The following is a 20,567-nucleotide window of genomic DNA, read 5'->3' as shown; positions in this document are numbered from 1 at the left end:
TAACTTAGATGGCAGCACGTGTTCATCATTTAACAGCACGGTTAAAATACAAAATAAATTGAACTATGCTTTCGAATGTAGTAAAAATGTGATAAGCTATTTGTTTTTTAGCAGAAAGAAGAAAAAATATATATTTTACCCTTCAAATTGAGGTAGTATTTTATTTATTTGTACAAAGAGTCAAAAACTCATTAGAAGAATATATATTTCAATGTACGATTTATTATTTTTTTTTCTGAACAAAAAACAATTCTATTGTAGTCTGAAATCTTAAACCTGTTACTTATATTTTCGCTTACATTATGCTTTAATTTTCTTTCCAGAGCCAAAGCTTCAAAAAAAAAAAAAAAAAAAAACACGTGCAATTTCGAAGTAATTTAGCACAAAATCACGGAATGTTTTCATATCAGCAAGGAGCATTTCCTGCTCATTTATTCTATTCCCTCATAGTTGTTATTCATTTAATTCAGTGTTCATGTAATGCGCGATATTTCTCTTAATTTTTTTGTTGCAGATTGTTCGGACGCGGGCCCGAACACGTAATCTTCTGGTTACGAAGAGAACGCTCTGCCGATCAAGCTACTCAGCTCTGTCGGTCACAGCGCAAATTAAAGTTATAAGTTTAACCGAAAACCTCATTCTTGTTCTTTAAAACAAGTTTTTTCGGCTGAAAAAAACTATTTTTAGACCGTGGGTCTATTTTTCGTCAGTAGCCAGCACCATAAGCTTTAAAAAAAGGCATAAATCAAAGAAATCGATCAAGAATTGAGGAAAATCTGGCGTAGAAACCAAAAACAGGCTACTGAAATAATATATAAGGATAGGGAAAGTTAAGGTTGGAACATTATTCTTTATTGTCATTCTTGCCACAAAACTAAAATTTACTAGAAAGTCGCCCGTCAAGGTATGTGACGGGTGAAAATTGCTTCTACTCTTCTACATTTGAACAAAGCCATTGCCTGTTTGGTGATATTTTGATAGTTGAAATTGTAACCCTAATCCCAGTGGATTAACTCTAAACACCAGTAGGTAGCTTTCATTGTTGACCATTTCTTTGTTTCTGCATTCTCCTGAAATGAGTCTTACCAGTAAAACAGTTAAGTTACCGAATCGAGTTCAGCCTTGTCACAATAAAGCCTTTTCCTGCATGTTAAACATTACCAAACCATATTATCAAATTATATTGCCGTGGCGCGAGTTTCATTGTTGAAACACGCGGGTTACTTGATCATCGGCTATTATTCAAATGAGGATGTCTAGACAGTTCCAGAAATACAGTGAAAAGTATCCGCAATTTAAGATTTGGTGATCAAAAACTCTAAGGACAATGTAAAAAATAAAAAAAGTGGATAAAAAAGGGTACTGAAGCGCCGGCGGATGTGATATCGTCGAATTGTTTGGTCTTGAGTGTTTTGGTGAGATCAGTGGCGCAGGGAAGGGGAGGGCTCCCCAGAGCCCTTGGTGTACGATAGATTGCCATTACTGATACGGTAGTTTTTTACTTGTAAGCACTTATGATCAACCCTCATCCCAGAAGATGAGTTCACTAATAATTGGGGCTAGCCTAACCTGGCAGTATAGGCTACACAGATCCTAATTGCAACATTATGACGCTGCTGCTGCCAGGTTAGGTTTATCCCAACTATTGGGGACTGGTGTGAGATATATTGACTCCCTTTTGATGCTGCTAGGTTAGGTTTCCCCAACTATAGGTGTGAGATTATCTTTATTATGCCCGGAGTCAATATATCTAATGAAACGTGTGAAAAGAAAAGCAACTTTGCTGGAAGAAAACACACACACAGATTGAAATTGACCTGGATTAAATTAGAAAACAGACAGTCATGTAGATGTACAATTTGGTTATGAAGAAAAAGAGCAGTGGCTGTTCATTATTTCTATATCATTATTATATGTGAAGAGTTGTACTTTGGGGAGGGGTCATTTAGTTTTGAGGAGATATAAGGCCCTTAGAGCGCCAGCGTTAGCTTCACCAAATTCTTCAGTGAGAAAATTGGAAATTCTTCTCAGGTCTGATAAGTATTTTTTTCTCCTTTTTAATTTGATGTTCGTATGAGGTAGAAAGTGGACAAAATGGCTTATGAATAAAAAAAGAAAATGAATAGAAAACTAGAAACATAAGGGGATGATCTAGTTCGTTACTACCAATTGAAAATGAAAAGTGCCATTTTAATCGGACCCTGTGCATGACTTAATTTCTAACAAAGGAAATTGAAAGCCCTACAGTCTTCAGATTATATTATAATGCGTAAATAGTCTTTGTCTAATATGTAAAAATTCACATAAAATTGAAAAAAAGTACAGGATAATGAGCTCCCGTTAGCCTCCAGGTGAGTTAAACTTAAGACTCCTAACCCAGGGTCTTACTTACTGGTGTTAAAAACAGCAACTTCTAATATTCAACATCGTGACGTGTAACTCAATAGAAAAGCATTCTTGGGAATGTTAAAAGCATTTAGCAGGGAGTTATTCCACTTCCTAATATATGACTACCGCTATTTTTTATTACTATTTTTATTGGTTGTAAACAATGATGAAATAATGCAAATTTGATAGTTAGTTAGGAAAATTAATTGGGCTCAGATTAATTTGGGAAAAACTTTGTCAGAAACCTTAGTGGCAACTGGTGAAACATTAAATCCGGGGGAGGAGGGGGGGGGGGGACTGAAGTTCTGAAGCCACTCTTGGCTTAACACTATACTTACACTATTATTTCATTTAAAAGTTGTTTAAGCAATTTCATTAATTTCATTTTATTTGATATGGACATCTCATTGCAACCAAGAAATAATTGATACCATCTCATATATAATGTATGTATAATATAAGATGTCGTCTTATACTATACAATACATATATTATAAGATTATATTTCTTCTACTTATGATGAAAAAATGAACTTATAAATTCATATGATAATTCAGTGCAGTTAAAGATATCGCCAAATTTAACCTGATTGATTTTTCCTAAGAATTAAAATATTTCATCTTCTCTATGCAAGTATAAGCAAGAGGGAGGAGGCAAATCAAGTTCGTGTCCTGTGTTCCCAAAAGGCATAGTCGGTCCCTGATCTTTTGTATCTTAATTTTCATCTGTCATAGGTTTACCTTTCTCCGTAATACTTAATTCTGCTGAAAGACCTAGATGTGTAGCTAAGATCGAATATGTATCAGTTGAATACTAATTGCGCGTAATCCGTTGAAAGAAAAAAGAGAACCCGTTCTTTTGATATTAGTGAATGATAAATGAGGCGAAAAATTAAGAGCGTTAACTATTTTTAAACAAAACAAAATCTCCTTATATAATAACTCTTATACAATAAAATTGTGGTGTTTGGAAAATTTTACTGCAGAATTTTGTGTTATTACAAAGCTTTCAAGGAACCGGTTTGCCTTGTAAATAAGGACATTTTTTAAAGCGTGAAGATGCATGCTTTGATAGACTAGTTGTTTTGTCTTAACCCTTAATCTTCACTTTGGCAAGCCGCCAAGGGTATTCTTTTTATTCATTTCAAAAGGCATTCCTTCTTCACTTGAACTTCGTACAGGACTGAGGAATAAAGATGTCTTTGAGTATTTTTATTTCTTTCATAGATAATTAAACGTTTTATTGCCATTCCAGTTGCTTTTATAATTGTGTTTAATCGGAAATATGATGAGGCGTATTTCCTAGAAGCAGCTTCCGCTGTTGGTTTTCCTTTGCAATGTTTATCATTTATTTTGCAAGACTGAATTATTCGTTATTCTCATTCAAAAAAATTTCAGCATCATATTATGTGTGAATAACAATTTTGTTATTTTCACTTAATTTTTGAGTGATTAAATTCGGTGCAAACAGAGCTAGTCTGTTTAGTTAGTGAAGGAGTAAGAGATAACTCTTACTCTTTCACAAACAAGTGAAAGTTTGATTTTGTACGCTGAAGATTTCCCCCCCAACCTGTAAAATATTGTCTGCTACCAGATTGTTGCTCCTTGATTTACTATGAACTTAGTTTTTATTTTAAATTCTTTTGGGTGTCAATTATAACAATGAAAAAACAGGCAGTTTATAGCTAGCAGACAAGTCATTGATGAGGTATATTGTACTCTGGAACATAATAAATTTTTGATTAAATTTTACTACAGACTTAATTTATTACTTGATTTAAATGTGATCATTGATTACTTTCAATTTTTAATATTATAGATTTTGAAAGATTTTGTTGTAATTTTGTGCCTTTTTAAAAAAAGTTTGAATAAGTTTTTATGCAATAATTTCTACTTGTCTTATGCAATAATTTATTTTTAGTATGTATAAAATTCAAAGTTACTAAAAATCTAGTTGATCTGTTTGTATTTAAGTTGTGTATTAACTTGTTTAAATATTTTGATTTATTTTACAGAAAATTTGAAGATGCCTTATTTACTCCTCACAAAAACAGACGATAAACAACATGTTGTTACAGTTGAAGAAGGCACGGAAGATCAAGTGGTAATTATTTGTACATTATTGCCTAATTATTTACTTAGTGATATTTATTTAGCAAATATATGCAAACATGGTTGTTATTGTTTAGCATGTACTCATTATAAAAAATCATCATTACAAAAAAAAAAAAAAAAAAAGATAAAAACCCCTTGTCTAGATCATCAAAAGTGAAAGTGATGTAAAGTTTAATTCCCAAAAGTTACTTAGGGCATGAGTTTCATCAACGTATAAGTAAAGAAATTTGTGACTTTAAAATTGACTTATTTATTCAGCTTTGTCATTTATTATTATTATTATTATTATTTTTTTTTTTTTTGCTTGCATGAAATTAATTTAAATGGAAATTTTGTATTGCACAGTCTTTGGTTAGAGTTTCATCTTTCATTTCTATCAGTTTTTTCCAAAAAAAAAAAATCTTTTTGCTAATGGGTGTACAGATCATTGTATTTTTTATCATCAATGCATATTTCTTGCTTTTATCTTTACTCAGTTATTCAGTATTGCTGATTATAATGAAAATGTTTTCTTATTCTATGTCAAATTAACAAAAAAAAAAAAAAAAAAAAATCCTCTATCTGACTGTCTCAGACTTTTATGAAATTTTGAGAAGTCTTACTCTTTGACGTCTTAAATTTTTGTCAATAACATAGTTGCATTGCCAGTCGTTGCATGGTCTACCTTGAAAATAAAAGTTATGTCAAGTGATGCATGTTCAACAATCAAGCTTAAGTAAAAGAAAAAAATAGCCTAAATTTTTTCTTCAATTTGTAGAAAAGAGCAATTTTATGATCCAAAATTTAAATTTAAACCTCTTATTTTAAAAAAAATTTCAATCATTATTATTAATAGATATAAACATTTGTAACACATTCCGTTTCATGGATTTTCTAGCAAAAAATACCCCCAGCATGAATTTCTGAGCATCCAAAGGCAAACCAAATTTGTCAAAGTTGCAAGGCAAAGTGGCCAAATCTGTGCCAAATTTGGCAATGATCTGACGTAAATTGTGGATTTGTATTCGGAAGATACACACACTCACATACAACTATTTTTATACAGGTAGATTTTTAAAAAATCAAACATTCATAATTGATGAGCTATTTATTTTCAAACTTTCAATTTAATGGGATCCTTGTGTAGTGGGACTCTGGTTAGATATGACCTTTGACAAAGTTCACCGCTTTTTAGGGTCTGTGATAAGGGGAGGAATTCTTGACACTGATTTGAGTTGGAATAATACCTTCCCAAAACTACTATGAAAGTAACTCAACTCAGCACCTATTACCCTTCCCTATTACCTGAAAAAGGCTTAAACATTGTCAATATTGATATTCAACTAATCAGAGCCACTTTATAACCGTGAAACACATATTGGCAATTTGTTTTGCAAATTTTACATTTTCCTAACATTTTTATTTCGTCTAGTTATTTTTTTTTTAATAAAAGGTTAAGTGACAAAAGGTTTTATCAACACATGCAATGTATATCATGCAAGGAAGTAGAGCAAAGCTTGTGCTTAGTCCTGAAAAGTTGATTGTGCCTAGATTGTTGCACTAAAAACCAAATGTATATTTCAATTATGCTCTTCTGTAAGGCTTAATGCGTTTTCTTCCTTCAGTATGCCATCATTACCACAGATTATGGTTGCAACTAAGTTGTAATTTTACTCAATGGTATGTTGTGTGTGTGTAAAAATTTCTAGAAGAAAAATCAGATGGGCATTTAATATATTTTCTGCATAATTTAGTTTTTTCAAAAAAGCTTACTACTTTTCAAACATACTTTCAAGTCTTAAAAAAGTTTTTTTTTGTTGCTGTTTTAGGAAGCACATGGATTCATTGAGAGCAAATGTAAGATTTGTCTTTACAAGATAGGATTTTGCCTCAGTTTTGGCATACTTTGGTTAGTTATGAGATGGTGGCCAGAATGGAAAGTTCGGATGACCTGTCAGCCTTGTAGTATTTCCACTGCCACTGTGTTAATACTAAAAGTAAGTCTTTATTATATCTATCTATCTGTCTGTCTGTCTGTCTGGTCTTGCCTGTCAAACATAATGAAAGTTAAGAAAAGACCAAACCAAAACCACTACCTTTAGAAAATTTTACTTTTGACCACTATCACCCCAGATGCTAACGTAGTAGTTGAAGTAAAACATAAAGTTGAATAAAAAATGTTCAAACTAAGAATATTTAGCATTTTGTACTACTGCTTGTACCTGAATGATGCCATACTCTTTTCTGGGTTTCTAGGTAGAGCAAACGAAGTTAATCTATTTTTAATGTTGTAAAATTTAGTGGAGGTTTCCACAATAAGGTGCAATTTTTTCTACAACTTTGGTAAGATAAAGGAAATGAGTAATGATTACGGATCTTATCTCTTCTAGAGTCTATTTTCCCCCCCACTAACAGTTTCTGAAATAGAATAAGTGATATTCAGATGCTTTTGTAACTATAGTTTTAATAGGCTTTTGGATTTAACTACCTTTTGTGTTAATGACTGCACATCCATCATGTGTGTAGCCAAGCTAATATTTGCTTAACAATTTACAAAATGAAGGAGAGATAATTTCTGAGAAAGAACTTGGAGGGAAAAAATAAAGTAATATTTTCAAGAAACATAGGGAGGTATACTACTTTATTTGCCTATTTTTTAATACAGTATGTTTATTACGTCATTTATTTTTTGCATATTACAAATAGCTTATGTAGTTATAAAAAAAAAAAGAAAAATTTTCACATTTAACATTTTTGTTGAAAATCATGATTTTTAACCCATCATGTAAATGATGGATTTTTTAGTCACTTAATTGAAATCACTGAACCTTTTTTTTTTCTTTTTGTGCGTCATGATGTTTATCTTTTTTCCTGTAAGTTTTTGCTATTTTATCATGCCTTTGAAAATACAATCAAAGAGAATTTTTTTTTTAAAGGTAGTTCAGTTAGTAAGTTTTCTTAGTAAAAGTAAGCTATAATTTTCACACTTTCATGTTGCTCTTGGGTAGTTCTTATTAACTCCACATATTTTAAGTCATGGCACACGTAATTAGTTCCACATATTTAGTTTAAATTTTTTGTTGATGTCATATGGCAAAAAGTTCTACTAATTTTTCTATTATTTTATGAATGTGTAAAACCTATCATTTTGTTTTGTAGGATCTACATGGCAGTTCAAATGTTCGCAAAGTCATTGTCCAATCTGTAACTGCATCATTACCACCAGAGCTTGTTTATTCAAGAACCCTTTCATCCATCAGTAATCATCGAGGAAATTCCACAAATTTCAACTATTCTCCTGTAAGTAACGATCATTGAAATGTTTATTTAGCAAATTACTGCACACCTTCCTTTAATCCACACAAATAGGACCGTGGATCAGATTAAGAGAAAGTTAAATTCTAGTCTAAGTAATTCTACAATTATAAGGAAAAAAAAAAACTTTCAAATTTTAAAAATGAATTTGAATTCTAAAATTTTGAATTCAAATTATGTTTTTTGCCATCACGAACTCATACAGGACCCTACTCATTGGAGTTATTGTTTCTAGAAATGGCTCTTGCATAGCTGCCAAGTGCTCCGTTTTTTCCGGAGTTTCTCCGATTTTTATTGCGTACTCCGAAAATCGGATTTTTTCCAAAAAACTCCGTTTTTTTGACTTTGCTTGTACACTTTTCGATTTTTGAGGAAAGAGAAGAAATTTCCCTATCCTCGAAGGCAGGAATAGTGCACAAACTCAACAAAAGAGAAGATAATTTGATGCTTTGGAAGCTTAGTGTCAGGATAAACACTGAGGGGGAGCGTCGATTGGAGATCGTCGTTTTTTCATCGAGCATTTCAGCAACGTGTAAAACGTAGCCGCCATGTTTGGTCATTCACAAGATGGAAGTTAGTAGACGATGCTTAAGCGCCTTCGTTTTCAAAGACAAAGCAGAATTGGGTGTTTCTTTTAACTGCAAACTAATGAAAAAAGCAAAATGTGCTGCAAAACGTTTTTTTTTTTTTTTGTTTTGTTATTTTAAATAATTTTATTGAGAAATATGTAAACAGTTATACCATTTAAAATTTCATTTTATCCTTATTGCTTTGGACACGAATGTGCTAAAAATTCGCAATTAAATTGTTGTTTCATTGGGATGTTTTATTTTTAAATTATTTTCATGCAATAAATTCAAAATTTTATATCTTAATTTTTGACTTAGTCGCCATATTTGGTCATTTGCGAGATTTTAGTACACAAGACTCTTAAGTGGCCAAGTTTTCAAAATCTCAATTCGATGTTTATTGCAATGAATTGAAAATAATGCAAAATGGGCTGTTTTTTTTTCCGGAAAATTCTAAATTTTTTTCTTGAAAAATGCAAAAATTTTTTTTTCAGAATATTATTTTATCCTCATTGGTTTAGACTCTAATATGCTAAAAACTCGCTATTTCGTCTAAATTTTAGTTTTTTAATGGTCATTAATTATTTATAATTGCTTTTCATGCAAGAAATTCAAAATTTTATATCTGAAGTTCTGACTTAGTCGCCATATTTGGTCATTTGCGAGATTTTAGTACACAAGACTCTTAAGTGGCCAAGTTTTCAAAATCGGAATTAGTTTTTTATTGCAATGCAAACTATTGAAAATAATGCAAAATAGGCTTTTTTTTTTCGGAAAATTCTAAATTTTTTTCTTGAAAAATGCAAAAATTTTTCTTCAGAACATTATTTTATCCTCATTGGTTTAAACTCTATTGTGATAAAAACTTGCTATTTCGTCTAAATTTTAGTTTTTTAAGGCTCACTAATTATTTATAATTACTTTTAATGCAACAAACTCAAAAATCTATTGTATTGAATTTTTCGCGTTGTTGCCGTGTTTGGTCATTTGCAACATGAAGTAGACAAGACTATTAATAGCCTAAGTTCCTGAAAACAGAATTAGTTGCTTGTCTCAATGCAAACTATTAAAAATAACAAAAGACAAAAAGTTATGTTTTTTAAAAAAAATAATTTTCTTGAAGGGGAAATTTTAACTATTTGATCCTCATTGCCTTGTAGGCTTTGCTATAAACTGAAACTATTTCATCTAAATTGAAGGTTCCTGCTGACTTCTCATTTATTTATTTTTTAATTTTTTTTAATTATTTTTTTTAATAAATCAGAAATCTATTTTAACTTAAATTTTCCATGTGAAAAAAAAAGTATTGAATATCTCTCTTTAAATCCTATTCATCTATTATTTTTTTAGGGAAGTTGTAAAAACTGCCTCCCCCACTCCAGTTTATATTATTATTACTATGAAGTTGCTTTACTTCCAAGTATAAGAAATAATTGTGTTTTTTTAATCTTCAATATGTTCTTATGTATGTAGGATATGTATACAAGCATATTTTTAAAAAAAAGATTGCAGTTTTATTAAATCAAACAGTAATCATGTTTTTTTTTAACTTTTCAATATGTATCTATGTAATGTTGCTTTTTTAATGTAAAATAATTTTGTTTTAAACTTGGTTGTAGTTCTGTTGAAAATCTAACATGAAAATTCAGAAAAGCATTTAAAAAGTGCTTAGAATTTATTTAAACTTATGGTACAGAAGGAAGGTTTAGCGCAGACCACGATTTCATGCTCCTATTTTAACCCTCAGTGCTCCTATTTTTTCCCTTAAGTGCTCCTATTTTTTGTATCTTGAGGTTGGCAGCTATGCTCTTGTCCCCCCCAAGTCTGCCTCTCCTCCTGGGCGGTTACTTGTGCATAGTTGTGTGTGTGCGTAGACCTGTGTGTATGCACGTAGGTGTGTGTGTGAACGTGCGTGTGTGTAGGACATGGACGCCTCTGACCAGGAGAAGTGGATAGCTCAAAACCGGAGCAGCCGCGCCGCCAGCAGAGGACGGTGGGCGGTGGTGCTGCAAAGGCTTCTGGTCCAAGTTGAAAAAGGCACGGACACCAAAAACGGTCAAATGAGAACAATAAGCAATCGTGATTGCTCAAAAAATTGGTTTGCATGATTGATCAATGCATTTTAAAAATTTTATTAAATAGTTAAATAGCATTTGATTGCCTAAAACAATTAAAAACAATTATTCAAATAAGCATTCCTTATGTGACTTAATTTCTCCAAAACGCTGTATACATACCATTAAGAAAAATTTTAAAGATTTACTTATGTTGTTCCTGCTATAGGGTGAAATTTCAATGACTTGGCGGTGCACAATTTCGGCATTTTTTTTTAAAGGATCACATTAATGGAGGAAACGGATGCCTATTGTTCCATTAAGCATAATGTTATTTTTAGTGCATCTGCTTCTTTAATTATTTAGTGGGCTTTTAAAACACTTGCTTTCCATGAGGACCCTTAATTTCAAATTTTACCAAGGAGGGGGACAAAGGGTGCATAGTCGATGCAAACTGTTTTGAGAAACAATAAAAATGGCACCATGTAAAAAAATAAAACTAAAATGTAAAAAAAAAACAATTTTACTGGAAGGGACAATTGACCTTCTACCCCCTTACTCTTAAATGACAGGGCTGTACCCTAGAATGCATTTTTATAGCAAAATGAAAAAAATCCAGTAACACAGTCAAACCTCCTAATAGCAGACACCGTCTGGACCAAAGTTTATGTCCGTTAACGGGGAGTGTCCGCTATCAAGGAGTCTGAATTTACAATGACATTTTAATTTTGTATTCTTAACCTACACATACAGTACATAGCTCTAAATTAAATTAAGTAGCGCTTATATAAGTGTACATACCCAATAAGTAAATAATCCACTGAATCTTTCGGGAAAATAAAATATGAAGGCATTTTTTATGGGTTACATCATTTATTTGAAAAATTTTGTTAAAACTTTTTTTTTTGCATGGTTAGAGGTATAATAAAGGCTTTTTACCAAAGGAATTTTTAGTTTGTTGGCTAGTTCCAATTCTTCATAATCATCTGCCTTGTGTCTTCCCCACACCAAAATGCTCAGAAATGTTTCTAATGCTAGCTTTTTTCTTTTTCTGCATACTCAATAATCTCTATTTTTTTTTCTTTTAAAGTTACCCTTTTTCTTTTGCATGACATTATTGACATTATTTATGACGTAAATGCAACTAAAATGTCTCATCTATTGTAGCAAAATGTAGCCCAATCTGCTACTTTTCACTTTATCTGGCAATACTGCACTGATTCCTCATCAGTATCTGGAGAGAAAGGACACGACGCCCATGCTCTTATCCCAAAATCTAGTGGGGGGGGGGGGATATGGTTTTGCACAAGAGTTTTTTTTTTTTGTTGAGCAATCATGATTGCTTTCATTTGACTGTTTTGATGTGCTATCATTTTATTTTCCCTCTAGCACCCTCTGCAGCATCATCGTCGACCGGCTCCTCCTCTAGCGAAAGCCATCTCCATGTTGCGTCAATATCCTACACACACACACGTTCGTGATTGCCAAAAACATAATTTGAATTCAAGATGCCAAAAATTCAAATTAATATATTATTTTTTTTAAAAATGAATTCCTCTCCCACGCAAACTGATAAAGTAAAATACTGTGTAAAATGAGAGAGATTATTTTTCTTCTATTTTCTGCTAGAATTTCGTACATGAAATGAAAACAAAACTTTCATAAGCTTCAACATAAAAGTTCGACTTGAATGGCTCTTGTTTTAAGAGCAAAAGGGGTGTTAATTCTCTTATCGGTACTGGTTAGCCCCAGAACATCCTAAAGGAGAAGAGAAAATGCTTGCCACAAAAGCAGTGCTGAGCAAAAAACCTTGAGAGACACAGAAAAATAAAACGAAACTTGGTTGATTTACTGTCCGCTAACGGGAGTGTCCGCTAACGAGGAGTGAAATGTATTACACGCCTATCTCAAGGATCTGGGGATTCAGAAACTGTCTGCTAATGGGGAGTGTCCGCTATCTGGGAGTGACCGTTAAGGGAAATTTGACTGTACTTTATTTTGTACTAGGGGCACCCACAGGGCTTTGCTCGTAGTAGAAAATCAAAAGGTCATTTGGTTCACCTGTATATTTACAAATAATGGATGATGAATCTCTCGCCAATTTGCTATGTTAAATGGCTTGCCCATGTTACAGTTGAACGTTATGATAATTTTTTAATTTACTCATCTACGTCATGATAATTTGCCTGGCAAAATGTTCTTCAAGTTGGAATAGAAAAAGAAAAAAATTGAATTTTCGAAATCATAAGGCTTCTTACTAGAAGGTTGGGAAATAATGGTTTATGCATGTAACCTATTTAAAATATCAGTTTCAAAATAGCCAAGTTTTTTACTGAGATCTGTTACATTGCATTTGCTTTAAAGAAATTAACCCATTAATGTTTTACCATTGAAATCAGGACTGCTGAGGGTCGAGGCAAGCTCACTGTCAGCTTTACCTTTAGGCCCCCCTCCCATCATGCTAATTTTATTCTCTGCACCAATTCAATTCCGAGCGGGACCACTACTTTTTCTCTAGGCTGGCATACCCCTCTCGGCAGCGCTGATTAAAAAATAATCAATGCATACACACATAATGTTGAATTTTTAAATGCTCCTCTTTTTAAAATCTTGTTTTTCTGTTTTTTAGGCATGTTTATATCGCTATTTCATACATAACTGCGTGAAATTTGTTTGGGATAATCAACGTTCATCTTTTAGGAGGCTTAGGTAAGTTTTTTTCTTCATTTGTGGTGATTTTTTTGCACTTTTTAGAAAGTTAGAATTGGGTGGCTTTTAAAACCTGGACATTTTTAAAAATCTGAAATGTTTGCTGTTATAAAATGCTGTCAAAGAGATGGAAGTATTTGAATTTGTAAAAGCTGGGGCAAAAAATGAAAACTGGGCCTTACCTAAATTTGAATTACCTTAAAATTGAGCTGAGTGTAGGGTACAGGTTGCAGCTAACTTAACTATGATATATGTTTATATTGTATGGGAGTGAAAAAGGTATTTGATGAAAAGTTTTGATGCTAGTTCAAGTTTCTTCTTTACTGAGAAATTTCATGGTCAAGTCAAGTTTGTGAATGATTGAATGATTTTTTTCTTGCCAGCAGGCCTCAGAACTTTTCCCCTTGACCTCTATTTTTTTTTAAGTCTCCCCGCAAATCATGCTCCTCTTCTTCCCTAATTGTTCCAACGTAATTAGTTTCAGTTCAGTTTTTTCTTTTATCTTTTTTGATAATTGACATACTATTTTTTTTTCTTTTCATATTTTTTAGATCCCCATATTTATACTTGTAGTAATTATAAATGGCTTTCAATGCAACTTGATTAGGAATATCGATTATTTGTTTTTATTTTAAAATGATAAGAATAAGATGGATTGAGAATTGGATCACAGCCTCTTTTATGAGCACTTAGATATAATGAGCAAATATTGTAGTCCATTTTTGCTTGTTAAAAGCAAGTTTGAAAATCGTATTGTTTTTTTTCTTTTTCAAAACAATAAAACTTGGTGTTAACACTAAAGATCAAAATTGGGTAAATCTTTTATTTGCCAGTGGCCAGTTGTAGCAATTTCATTAGTGGCTGCTCTTTTGAGATTGTCGCCTTTAAAAAAAAAGTAAAAATGCTAAACCATAATTTTTTTGTCATATTTTTTGTTTTGAAATCAGCACAAAGAAGTAGGATTTCTAAAGTAATTTGCTGCTGAATGCAGAAAGCATGTATAACAAATACTTTTTCAACTGTATGAGATACTCATTTTTGCAAAATTTTCAAGACTGAAGGTGGCAATTGACAGATGATGTCTTCATCACGATTTCATTTGTAAAGTCACTTTGTGGCCAGTGGCTAGCGCTAATTTTACCCTTAAGTTAACACTTCGATGTTCTTAACGCTTGACTCATGGCTTTTCAACAAATTTTATGTTTTAAATATAGTGGAGCTTAATGTTTGCTACAAAATTACTTTTTTAAAAATTTTTAGTGGCTTCGAGCAAGGTTTGCAATGCTCGGAATTTCACTCAAAATTCCATGGTCTTCTAGCTGTAGAGCAGAAGCAAAAGTAAGTTGTGCAACGTTATCTTGAATATTCTTGTGTAAAAAGCTACTATAAAAAGTATAAATAATTTTTAACCATACTTTCTTCACACAGGCAGGAGATATATGGACCAAATTGCATAGATATCGAGGTTAAATCCTATTTTCGTCTGTTTTTTGATGAGGTATGTCGTAAATCTACAATTATCATATTCGTTAATTTACTATTCATTTTGCCTTTCTGATTTAACTGATAATTTTGTATCAAACAGGTTAATGTTTAATGTTTGTATTACGCTAATTTTATGATTATTTTTACCTACATTGATTTTTTTTAATATTCCAGGTGCTCAATCCTTTTTATATATTTCAAGTTTTCAGCATTGTCTTGTGGGCATTGGACAACTACATGTATTATGCTGCCTGTATTCTAGTCATTACTCTGGTCTCTATCGCTGTATCATTATATGAAACTAAAAGAGTAAGTAATATTTAATTGCTTTAACATCACTTCCTGAGTCAAACCTTCACTGGTGGGCTAATTATAAGTTTACTACCTTCCAACTATGTTATGGTTTATGGTTATTCCTGACTCATAATCTCAAAATGATGGTGGAAATCGATGACATAAGCGGTTGTTGGGTATTTGCCCGTGGCTTCTGCCTTGCGCCGATTAAGGCTGCCATTGGGATTTTTGCGAAATTATAGTTTAAGCTCACTAAATTTCCAAATTTGAGGAAGAAAACCTAGTTTTATGCAACTAAGAATTCTTATTCCCTTTTTTCAGTTGCTGCATAATTAATCTTAAAAACTGTAAAGTAGAAATTTGGGATAATAAATAATAAATTTAACCACTCAATAATTATTTCTTTGGAAGAATTTCTTATAAAACAATGTAAAAATAGTCTGCTTAAAAAAAAAAAAAAATTGTGTTGATGTCTTGAAGCAATTATACAGACAGTACGAGATCCGCAGGAAAGTTTTACTGCATAAAGAGGGCTAGATAAAGTTTTTGCACCTATGCAACCTTTTAAAAAATGTTAAGAATGTGCATTTTAGATTGCTTTAGCAAAAAACTATATTTTAGTAAAGTACTTTGTTTTATTGGTAAAATATTTAATAAATGTATCTTTTTCATGAATTAACCAAAAACCCCGAGACTTTCAACCAAACTTACCAGAACCCAAAGTCTTTGTTTAAACCCCACGGTCTTGGGCCCTGGCTGCAACTTTCAGCTTAGTAATTTCTTAAAACAAAAGTTAACCAAATCAAGAAAAGTTTATTAAAATATGTATGTGTTTAAAAATAAATAAATAAATAAAAACCCAGCATCAATCTAGTAAATTTGTTTGCTAAGCATTGGAGCAAAATGTAATTTGGACATCTAATGTTATCACCAAATGTTGTATTTTAAATAATTTCAAAACATTTTTAGTTTTGGAAACTTTTTATTTTTACATAAAAAGATACATTTCTTCTACACTGTTCTTTAAATAGCTATAATGAATTACTATTTTAAACTCTTTAAGTATGAATTTTTTATCTGTATGAAATCATTTCATCTTTTTTTAGCAACAAATTGTTTTACGGAACATGGTAGCCCACTCAAATTCTGTTACTGTTACTGTTCGTAGACAAGATGGCAGTAAGTACAATCTTTTAAATGCTATTACTGTTTGAATTTCTGTGCAATATGAAGCCTGGAAAAACTTTTCATATATTTTTTTTTTTTGCTTGGAACAACAAGAATGCCTTTAAAGAAAAAGGGGGGGGATGTCAGTGCTTACATATTTCAAAGAAAATTTTCTATCTGAAGCAAAAAATTTAGGTATTTTTCTTCTAAGTCGAAGTACTATTTTGCTCTTACTTGTTCTGGTTTGAAATATATTTAGAAAATTCTAATTAATTGTCCTTGGATTACTATTTGAAACTTAGCTCACCCACTGTGTCTAGCTGTTTAGTGCCTAAACTATATTGTTTAAATGTTTGTTTTAAGTGTTATTTAATGGATATTTGGATGTGTTTTTGAAAAAGTTTATGCATAGTTGAGCTTTAATTTTAAAATAAATTAACTTTTCAGTTTTTGAAGATATACCTGCAAGTGATCTTGTGCCAGGTGATGTTATAGTCATACCCCCTCATGGTTGTCTTATGGCTTGTGATGCTGCTTTGATTGCTGGCAACTGTATTGTAAATGAAAGCATGTTAACCGGTAAGATAATATAAATAATATTGATTTTTAAAAAGGCTAATCTCAACCATGACCAACCTGAATGTATTTTTTCGAGTAAAAATATATTTTTTGACATTTAGCATAAAATAACGAGTATAATATGTTTTAAGGTTGTGATTAGAAAAAGAAAAAACATATTTTGGAACCAGAATTTGTAAATAATTTGAGTGAAATATTGAGATTCTTGCCAATTTTCAGAAAATTTTGTGTAATCAAAGCAGTTTCTGAGTGATTCAGCAGAAACCTGATCCCATGAAATAGCCAAGAGTTGCACCGCATCAAGAACAGTAGTTTTCTTGCCCTTTTTAAGGTTTTGTTTGTCTTCTAGTACTTTCAATATTCCTTCCTGAGCAGGAATAATTTCTTGATCACCATGTTGTTTAGTGTTTATGGGTTGAATTCCGCTCATCTAACAAAGGTGTCTAAAATAGGAAACATTGACCACCTGCAGCTGTGTGTATCTTTACAAATTCCTGGAGCATGTCAATCCTTACTCATTTCTACATTCTTCATTTGCGTAAAGAGGGAGAATTCTCCAAAATTCAAGCACTAGTATAGGTGCAGGGGAAGAAAAGAATAGGTTCCTTCTGAATGCAAGCATACTGAATATTTTTTTGGCAGTTTGACTAATACTGGCAGCTCATAGCGTTAGATGACATAATGATCATGAAAAGCAACAGGGGAGAGTGCTGTACCTTGGGAGACTGCTAATTTCTAAGAATCTATTTTTAACTGCCATGTTTTTGTAATCTCTAATAGTAACGGTCACTACTAGATAGTGCCATAGTTAAAATCAGCATCAAATGAGTAAAATTGATGATTTTGTAAGAGAAAGAAAATTTTATGACTCTAAAGTAAATATTTTCTTCATTTTTATTTCATTCTCTGTCTTTGTATTTGTAAATTTAATCACCTGAATCTTATTTTGTTATAAAAGAGTAGTACTTGAAAATCTTTTGCTTATGAGAAAATAATGATAGTGCATACCTGCCAACCCTTCCGGATTTCCCGGAAGTTTTACGGATTTTTATGTCCTTTTCCGTTTTTCCGGTTATGAGCAAAATCTTCCGGATTTTTCACGTTTTGTAGAAAAAATAATTATCTCGCCAATTTTGGCGCTAACGAGACTTTTGTGGAACGCGGCACCGCGTTATAGTCCAAGTAGCCAAGGAAAGGTTGCCGTAAGAGAATGGCACGAGAAGAAGTGAGGCAAGATTATGACGTCACTGAGTGATACAGCGCATGACTTCATCGGGATCCAATCAAAGCAAGCGTCGCGGCGGGCAACTAGGGGCACAGTTTCGGCGCCAATTATCTTCTCATTCTCTCAATTCGAGCTGTTTTTGCTTCGTTCTTTTTTTAAGATGAGTAACAAATGTTATTTCCAAACTTTTAAAGAAAGCAATAAAAGTAATATTTACTAAACGAAAGTAAGTTCAATTGATATAAAATTCATAACTAATATACTGTTAAATGTAAAGAGTTTAGGTGTCCTGTTTGATTTTATTTTGCGTTAAAATCTTGTGGATAAAAATAAAAAAATCTTCCGGATTTTTTTCTCGGAGGTTGGCAGGTATGATAGTGTGTCCTGATTGACCATTATTTTGGTTTTTTTTAAACCATGTGGTGATTGTACCTTAGGACAGCCAAACATTTTGTACCTTAGGACACGATTTAAGGTACAACATATGCATGGTTCTTAATAATAAAGATATGTTTAGGAACATGAAACAATGTTCTAATTTCATGTAGTCTTCTAAACACATTTAATGTTAGATAGTAATTCATAATTCATTATCCATAATTAATTGTTCATAATTTAATTAACTACCATGAGAATTTTTTTTTTTTTTTTCCTGGTGCAAAATTGGTTTAAGTATATGGCTGTTTCCTGAATCATGAAGACTTTCCCATAGTACACCAGGATGTGTCCCGTGGTACAATAGGATGTTGTATCTTGTGACAGCTTGGAACATTTACTTTAAATGGCTGGCAATATTTTACTTTCAAACTGTCTGAATTTTAAAAATATATTGCATAGAAGTATGTTGGGGTATTTTAATGTTACTTTTTGATTTTAAGTTTGATTCAAATAATTGACGTTAAAAATTAAAATATGAAATGTGTCCCAAGGTACAACATCCTCCCCTACTTTTAACACACAAAAACAGGGAAAATTGGAACTGAATGATAACAATGAGCAATTAGTTCATTAATCTTAAACACATTCAGTAGAGACTTCTCTAATAGTAATTAAACAATGAAAATCATTTTTTATATATTGACTGTATTTTCAAATTGTTTGTTCAAGTATCTTTGTGCTTCTTTTTTTCCCCTGCTGTTTTTTAGGTGAAAGCATACCAGAAACAAAGACTCCAGTTTCAAAGCATGATGATGAAATGTTTACCCCTCTCACGCATAAAAGGCACACTTTGTTTTGTGGGACGCAAGTTATTCAAACAAGATATTATGAAAACAATAAAGTTCTAGCAGTTGTCGTCAGAACTGGTATATTCCTCTTTCAATCTTTTAAATGCACTTATAGTTCTTTTTTATTATATTTTACCGTTGTGTAATTTTTTTCTAAACTTTATAGGTTTCTCAACTGCTAAGGGAGAGCTAGTGCGTTCAATACTATTCCCAAAACCATTAGGATTTAAATTCTACAGAGATTCTATAAAATTTGTTATTCTTTTGTTTTTTGTTTCTGCTTTTGGGATGGCTTATTCCATATACTGCTATATTATTCGAAAAGTAAGTATTTTCTGTGTTATTCTAGTTCTTTAATGTACCTTATTGCCACATCTTAAAAATTCTTCAATTACTAAGTCAATAGTAGTTAGAATGTAAAGTAATTGCTCTATGTTTGTTTCCTAAGATTGATATCTATTCCTTTCCTTTTATATAGTATTTAATTTAAAATTCTAATTTAGCCAGTAACTTTTTTTTTGAAGTTCAAGTAGTATTGCCGGAAGTTATTGTTGTGTAGATGTTCTATATTTTAGTTTGGTTTATCTAATGCTTTGAATGTTGTGCTTATTGTATGAGATAATAGTTGAATCATTTGAATACTGTGGTTTATTAGTTAAGAACCAACTATGGGAAATACTTTAGTGTTGAAAATGTCAGTGTAACTGTAATCAGTGAACAAAGTAAGATAATTTTTTCTCTCCCACAAAATAGTCTGATGAAATGTTGAAGCAATATAGTGTGAACTTATACATGTTAAAATTGTTAATAGTATTTTTCAATTAGAATAAATATTTTCAAGTTAAAATATATTTAATAAATTCATCTAAAGAATTTTTCAAAATGCAGCAAAACATGTGTAAGTTGACCACTCACGGTGCGCTCCTGTAGTGGTCCACTTAAACAGGTGGTACTTATAGAGTCTCTTTCAATGTTGTTTTCAGAACATTTGTTCAAGTACTTTAATTATTTCATATAATCATTTTATTTGCAGTCCCCAATATCAGACACTATTATTCGAGCCCTTGATATCATCACAATTGTTGTTCCTCCTGCCTTACCAGCTGCCATGACCATTGGCACAGTATATGCCCAAAGTAGATTGAAAAAACAAGGAATATTTTGTATAAGCCCTCCTAGAATAAACATTGGTGGAAAGTTGAAATTAATTTGTTTTGACAAGGTAAGTCTTATATTTAATTCAAAAAAAAAAAAAAGAATTTTTTTTTTCATTCAGTTGTATTTATTCTATGTCATTTGTTGTATATTAATCTGTTTTCTGCTGCCTTTTTTTCCCTATGGGTTTCAGCTTATTTTCCTGGCACATTAGCTTACATTCAACAGTTCATTACTTTTTTCTCATTTTGTTTTAATCCATGTCCTTTCAAAAACATAATTCCTGCTAGTTTAGCCACCCATTAGGT

The 20,567-nt window shown here is 31.8% G+C and overlaps 1 protein-coding gene across 1 annotated transcript in view; it reads left to right on the top strand.

The window, feature by feature from the left end:
• The window catches only part of LOC129226172 (polyamine-transporting ATPase 13A3-like), a 124,093-nt gene that overhangs the window by 34,731 nt on the left and 68,795 nt on the right, over positions 1 to 20,567 (top strand). Inside the window, exons 2-13 of the mRNA XM_054860773.1 lie at positions 4,403 to 4,491; positions 6,311 to 6,478; positions 7,641 to 7,781; positions 13,049 to 13,128; positions 14,389 to 14,466; positions 14,557 to 14,626; positions 14,788 to 14,922; positions 16,014 to 16,086; positions 16,522 to 16,653; positions 19,024 to 19,182; positions 19,271 to 19,428; positions 20,138 to 20,326. Coding sequence (XP_054716748.1) covers positions 4,403 to 4,491; positions 6,311 to 6,478; positions 7,641 to 7,781; positions 13,049 to 13,128; positions 14,389 to 14,466; positions 14,557 to 14,626; positions 14,788 to 14,922; positions 16,014 to 16,086; positions 16,522 to 16,653; positions 19,024 to 19,182; positions 19,271 to 19,428; positions 20,138 to 20,326 — 1,472 coding nt within the window. The remainder of the gene's footprint in view (positions 1 to 4,402; positions 4,492 to 6,310; positions 6,479 to 7,640; positions 7,782 to 13,048; positions 13,129 to 14,388; positions 14,467 to 14,556; positions 14,627 to 14,787; positions 14,923 to 16,013; positions 16,087 to 16,521; positions 16,654 to 19,023; positions 19,183 to 19,270; positions 19,429 to 20,137; positions 20,327 to 20,567) is intronic.

Source organism: Uloborus diversus, chromosome 7 (assembly GCF_026930045.1).
Source record: "Uloborus diversus isolate 005 chromosome 7, Udiv.v.3.1, whole genome shotgun sequence".
Lineage (NCBI taxonomy): Eukaryota > Metazoa > Arthropoda > Arachnida > Araneae > Uloboridae > Uloborus > Uloborus diversus.
Note: the sequence above shows the minus strand (reverse complement) of the source record. Positions and strands in the feature narration are given on the sequence as shown.